Raw genomic sequence first — 6,611 nt, 5'->3', positions numbered from 1 at the left:
TATATATATAAATCTTAAATGTACATAAATCTTTAGTTTTAAATTTTAAATCAGCCTCTGGCCAGCTTTGTGACCCAGCAAGTCTTTCTTCAGGACCTTGGAACCATCTCTTTGAAGTAGAATTAAGAAAGATGGCACCCTTTCTCCCAGTCTCCGTGGGAGAATAGGAACCTAGCTTGGAAGACACCTCACTCTCAAACTACCTTCTGTCATAAAGATATGAGAAGTTTATTTTTCCTCTGGATAAAGCTAATTAGCTAACAGATGGCTATGCAATTACCAGGTGAAATTAGGATATTACCTGTGACAAATGTAAGAGGACTTGACCACACTTGTCATCATTTGGGTTCTAGTTCCCTGACCAGTGATTGAACCTGGGCCCCCTGCATCAGAAGCACAGAGTCTTAACCACTGGACCACCAGGGAAGTCCATAGCTTCTATTCTCTTTCGAGTGGCCTTTGTCTCCACAGCACTCTACAGAGTTGCCTTAGGTGTGTGTTCCATGAAAAGCACAGTTGTTAATTCAGGCAAGGTGGATACTGCAGTGCTAGAGGTCAAGGAGGACAGGAATGTAAACTCTAGTGTTTCTGGTGACATTGAAAAATATCTGGCTTACACTGACCTGAGCCATAGATCTACATGGTGCCAGTCAAATATCTCAGGCAGTGTTTGGGCACCAAGAATTCAAAAAGTTTAGTTAGAAATAGGCATCTTTCTAGTTCCTCAGAAAGGGGGAAGGGCTACACTTGGTGCAGAGAGTCAAACTGTTTTTTAGTCATGAGAAATAATAACCTTCTCAAAAGTGCTCAGTAAAGAGGGGTTTGATATATGGGTACTGGCAACCTCACCAAATCCAGGAAGAGGAAATAAAACTATCAGTGTCTTGACCTGGGGAGTCACTAGAGAGGAGGGCCCTTCACTCTTATGTCTCTGCAACTGAGTTGACTCTCATCCATCTCTTCTCTATTTTCTATTTTCTCTGTTATTCTCTGTGATGGGCAGACTGGGCTCCTCTAATTACTCATCAGCTTGTTGCAACAACTTATAATGGAAAGTGTCTGAAAAAGAATATATATTCATATATACACATATATGAATATACATAACTGAATTGTATAACTGAATCACTTTGGTGTACACCTGAAACTAACACAAATTGTGAATCAACTACACTTCAATCACAAAAAAAAAGAAAAAAAAAAAGAGATGAAGGAACCCCTACCCCCACCAAAGTAATTACTCATCAGCTTGTACCTGCCCCAAATGGCCACTCCAGGCACCAAGTCTATCTGAGCTTCCAGAGGGAACATCATCATTGTCTGGTAAAATCACTACATCTCTTAGTTCAAACTCTCAAAAAAGAGACATTTGTTTGTACAATTTATCTGTCCCAGCCAAGCCACACAGATCATAGATCACCGGCCAGGCAATGGATTGTGCCTTCAGTCAAATTATCCATCTGTGGGTCAGTCCTTGGAAGCTGAGGGAACAGGGCGTGTCTTACATAAGAATGCAAGCATGTTGGGTATTATGAATGTGTTCTAGTACAGAAAACAGTGTTGTTAAATAACATGGACTACATATATCCACCACAGTCATTACAAATGTCCATTGAGGGAAGACAGTGGGTCACAGGATATGACAGTGGCCTGGAGAATAATGAAGATTATTCCTAGCAAGATTCCTAGAGAAAACAGAAGGAAAGGGCAACCATGGAGAAAGAACTAGGAAAGACTTTGTGTCAAGTTGATAGAAGAGTTGTATTCAGGATCCACGAGGAAAGGGGGTCAAATATGTTGGGACTTCAAACAGGACACACACAGGCTCTAGACTCTTCTGCAATTCTTGGAATATTCAGTGTGGACAGAACTTAGAGATCATCAAGTCAAGCCCTGATGCACTTCAGAGGAGAGCACTGAGGGCCAGAGTGGCAGGTGACACGGTGACACCATTGTGGCCACAGAGTTAGAGTTAGAACCAAGGCCACAGTCCAAGTCCCTGTCTCCAAGCTCAACTTCTTTCTGCTGTAGACCACTCAGGATCCCTCAGTTAGCTCACTCTTTTGCTAAGGCAAGTCCTCTCTTTTATTTTTATTTATTTATTTAATTTTTACTCTTTGGCTATGCCGCATGGAATATGGGATCTTAGTTCCCCAACCAGAGATCATACCCACTTCCCTTGCACTGGAAGCACAGAGTCTTAACCACTGGATCACCTGGGACGACCCTTTCTTTTTCTTTTTTAAAAAATTCCTCTCTTTTAATACTGGGAGTTTGCACGATGGGTACCTGGTAGTGAAGAGGAAGACGAACTATCCCCCTCCTCTGTGGTCACTGACGGAGGACACTCCTCTCCTCAGCGTTGTCCTCATCCTCTTTTCCAAACCTGCTCGAACCCGGTCACACATCCCTGAGGACCCTCAACACTGTATCATTCCTCAGAGTATATATGAAGGGGTTGAGGAATGGAGTCACAACACTGCTCAGGACCGAAGGGACCTTGTTGACCTCCAGATATTCTTTCTGAGAGGGAGTCACGTAGATAAACACCATGATACTGTTGGAAATCACAACTATGATCAAGTGGGAAGCACAGGTTTGAAGGCCTTCTTTCTTCCACTTGCAGAAGGGATGCTCACTATCATCAGGATGATGTACGTATAGGAAAAGGCCATGAGGACTATGCAGCAGAGGACGACCGTGGATGAAAGCATAAAATCCATCAGCTCAATGGTGGTGGTGTCTGCACAGGCTGGAGCCAGCAAAGTCCACTGTCACAGAAAAAGTGGTTAATGATGTTGGAGTCACAGAAGGGCAGCTGGGAGATGAGGATGGTTGAAAAGAGCACAGATACGAAGCCTCCCACCCAAGAGAACACAAATGTCCTGATGCAGACAGGGGTCCTCATGATGGTGCTGTACCACAGTGGGTAGCAGATGGTGGCATAGCAGTTGTAGGACATGACTGTCAGTAGGAGAAACTCTACCGTGCCCAGGAAGAAGTACAAATAGCACTGGGTGATACAGCCAGCAAAGGAGATGGTTTTATCACCAGATACTAAGTTGGCCAGTGCTTTGGGGAAATGACAGAGGTGAAGAGGATTTCCAGGATGGAGAGGTTGCACAGGAAGAAGTACATGGAGGTGTGGAGGCGGGCGTAGGACAGCACCACGGAGATGATGAGCAGATTTCCCAGGAGCGTCAGCAAGAACGTGGGCAGCAGGAGCACCAGGAACAGCAGCTCCACCTGCCTGCTGAGAAGAAATCCCAGCAAGATAAACTCCATCACTGGGGCACTCTGATTCTCCACGGGCCATCCGCCCAGCTCAGTTCCTCTAATGGGACAAAGGGAGATGATATTTAGGTGCATGTTCACTGTACGAAATCCCAGGGTTGTTCACTACAAAAATACACAGAATGTGCTAATCCAGATTAGATTTGTAAACCAAATTTAACCTGGTTTTAAATTATTTGCCCACGGAGCTGGAAAATGTGAGGGTTCTTTGTGCTTTTGGTTTTGGGAATGATAATATTCCCTTTTAGTAAGGCTGCCTGCCCTGAGACCTCACTATCACACAGTTCGTATGAACTTCCTAAAAAATAACATAGTAATTTCTATCAAAAAACCTTAAAATTGAGCAAATCCTTAGACATCCTACTTCCATCTTGAGAAAATAGGCATGAATATTTTACCACAGGAATATTCACCACAAAACTGCTTATAACAAGGAAAATTTGGCAACAACTTAAATATCAAGAATGGGGGATGAAATGAGTAAATTATAGAATATCTAAATAATAATATATCATATAGTTATTAAAATTATATTTTATAGCATTATGTAATTCCAAAATATTCACAATATTTATTAAGGTTTTTTTTTTAAGCAAGTTATCAACTAGTAATAACATTATGATCCCATTTTGGGAGTAAAATGTAAATCAGCAAAGATTCTAGAATAGTCGAGACATTGCTAAAGAAGAAGATGGCAGAGAGGACTTGCCTAGGCAGATAACAAGACATAAAACAAGAATGATTAAGGCAAGGTGGTCATGACACGAATATACACAAAATGGCCAGCAGAGCAAAATAAAGAGCCAAGAAACAACCCCACACAAATATGGCACAGTGCTCTATGTCAGAGATGAACAGAAGCTGATATTGCTGATTGTCTGTATGGGGAAAAAGTAAAATTGAATTCCCTACCTCATATCAGACATTAACATCCATTTCAGATGGACAAAAAAAAATTAAAAGTAAAAATCAAAACTTTCAGAAGAAAAGAGAGAAGAATATTGTTTTGGGACCTAGTATACAAAAGAGTTTACTAAAGAACAGAAAATTTTTAAACAAAAAAGAAAATATTGATAAATTAAGCAACATTACAATTAAGAGTTTTCTGGGAATTGCCTGACGGTCCGAGCTCTCACTCTGGAGGAACTAAGATACTGCAAATCACACAGCATGTGGCCAAAAAAATATATATATATGTATAGATTAAATTAAATTAAGAGTTTCTGTTTATTAAACGACCCCAAAGTAAAGTTAAAGGCAAATCACAAACAGGGAGAACATATTTGTGACAGAGATAATGCACAAATGTTTAGTACGCAAAATATAGAATCAATATATTGACTTTTACAAAGCCCAGGGTCGGGAACTCGCCGCGGAGCACTAATAATGGCCCCGGCGCACCTCGAGGAGCCCTCGCCTGCCCCGTGCCCCGGAGTTCTATTTTAAGGCCAAGCAGCGGCAGCTGGCTGTGCGGTCGAGGCGGGAGCGTGCTGAGTGCTTGTTTCCGAGCATCCCAGACCCCAAGCTTCGCCGCAGACCCAGGCCCTCCGCTCGGCTCCCCCCGGGGCTAGGAGAGGGCCCCCCTTTCCCGGCGAAGAGCCCCCTCTTCACCGTCCGCCGTGCAAGAGTCGAGCCGGGAGAGCTCGGGGCGCGTCCAGGGCCCCAGCCGCGCCCACTTTGCACACCCGCTCTCCGGCCCGCGCCCCTGTTTACAGCGTCCCTGTGTATGTCGGACTGACTGTATAGAATTATAAATCTGTCTATATCGACTTGTCCATGTACGTCTATTAAAAACCATAGTACAAGCGTGCTAACCAAAAAAAAAAAAAAAAAAGCCATAAAAAATAAATAAGCCATCTAATAAAAAGTAGACCAAACATTTGACCTGAATTACATTTAAGAAGGAGGAAATACAGAATAATGTACAAAAGGTGCTTGATCTCATTAGTAATTAGGGATGTTCAAATTAAGACAGTAACAAGATACTATTCTTATACCCCCTATATCGGTAAAGAGTCTGCCTGCAATGCAGGAGACCCGAGTTCAATCCCTGGGTCAGGAAGATCCCCTGGAGAAGGAAATGGCAACCACTCCAGTATCCTTGCCTGGAGAATCCCATGGACAGAGGAGCCTGGTGGGCTGTATATAGTCCATTGGGTCACAAAGAGTTGGACACAACTGAGTGAGTAACACACACACATATTGAAAAAAATAGAAATATGATAAAAACAAATGTTGAAGAGATGGTGAATCCATATAAATTCTTTTTTTTTTTAATTTTTAAAAAATGTTATTGAAGGAGACTTCCCTTCAGTAGGAAGAGAAGTGGTCTGGAGGTTAGGAATCCACCTTCCAATGCAGGGGACTTGGGTTCAATCTCTAGCCCTGGAATCCTGTTCAGGGAGCTAAAGTCCCACATGCAACATGGGTGGCCAAATTAGAAAAAAAAAATAAAAAAGTTTAATGAAGGCAAAGATACATGCATCAGATTGTAATAAGATCTTCTGCACTTTAGGAAACCCGGAAGAGCCAGATGGTTGCTCTGCATTCAGCCAATCATGCTACCTCTAAGCTCAGATCTGCTCATTCAGGTTTTGCAGCCACCTAGAACCTTCTATAGTAATTACCTTGATCGAAAGCCACAATGAACTCCACATCAGACCAGTAGCACCTAACAGGTGAAATGAACCCCTCCCTGGTGGCTCAAATGGTAAAGAGTCTGCCTGCAATGCAGGAGAGCCAGTTTCGATCCTTGGGTCGGGAAGATCCGCTGGAGAAGGAAATGGCAACCCACTCCAGTATTCTTGCCTGGAGAATCCCATGGACAGAGGAGCCTAGTGGGCTACAGTCCATGGGGTTGCAAAGAGTCTGACATGACTGAGCGACTAACACTTTCATTTTCCACTCATCCGGACTTCTGCCCTGGCTGTACAGTCATCTCTAATGAGCATGCACATGGTGTAGAGAGCTGGAAGGTTTAGTCTGTTGGATTTTTATATTCTTTATGAAGTTACAGGGAGTGGCATCCATTCCAGTACTGGGCCCATCCATTCCAGCAAGTAGCCGTCAGTCCAGCTGGGCCATCCATCAACCAACTGGTGCCTCCCATGCTGTCTATACATTTGACCTGGCTAAGGAGTCAGGGGGTAGCCTCACCAGCAAGCTGCTGGATGGTGGTTTGCCCCCTCTCATGCTGCCATCTTCCCTGCTCCCTCTCCAGTCCTCTCAATGCCTATAGCCCAGTCCTAGTTGCTTCTTAAGAAAGGGAACACTGCACTCACCTGATAGGCAACAATTATTATTCTGCTTCTCTCATT

General features: G+C 43.3%; 1 protein-coding gene and 1 non-coding gene across 2 annotated transcripts; both read right to left on the bottom strand.

Moving 5' to 3' along the window:
- Positions 1 to 353: 353 nt before the first annotated feature.
- On the bottom strand, positions 354 to 426 carry TRNAR-UCU (transfer RNA arginine (anticodon UCU)). Its single transcript has one exon. It is a non-coding gene; the product is annotated as a tRNA-Arg (tRNA).
- A 1,886-nt stretch (positions 427 to 2,312) lies between these two features.
- Positions 2,313 to 3,369, bottom strand: OR6J1 (olfactory receptor family 6 subfamily J member 1). The gene is given in 5 exon segments (XM_081510771.1): positions 2,313 to 2,403; positions 2,405 to 2,600; positions 2,603 to 2,767; positions 2,770 to 3,072; positions 3,075 to 3,369. Coding segments are annotated over 5 exon segments (1,050 nt in total).
- Between the last annotated feature and the right edge of the window lie 3,242 nt (positions 3,370 to 6,611).

The sequence above is a fragment of the Giraffa tippelskirchi genome, chromosome 7 (genome assembly GCF_054371585.1).
Source record: "Giraffa tippelskirchi isolate mGirTip1 chromosome 7, T2T-mGirTip1v1.2.pri, whole genome shotgun sequence".
Taxonomy (NCBI): domain Eukaryota; kingdom Metazoa; phylum Chordata; class Mammalia; order Artiodactyla; family Giraffidae; genus Giraffa; species Giraffa tippelskirchi.
The sequence above is the reverse complement of the archived record's forward strand: the minus strand, read 5'-3'. Positions and strand labels throughout refer to the sequence as shown.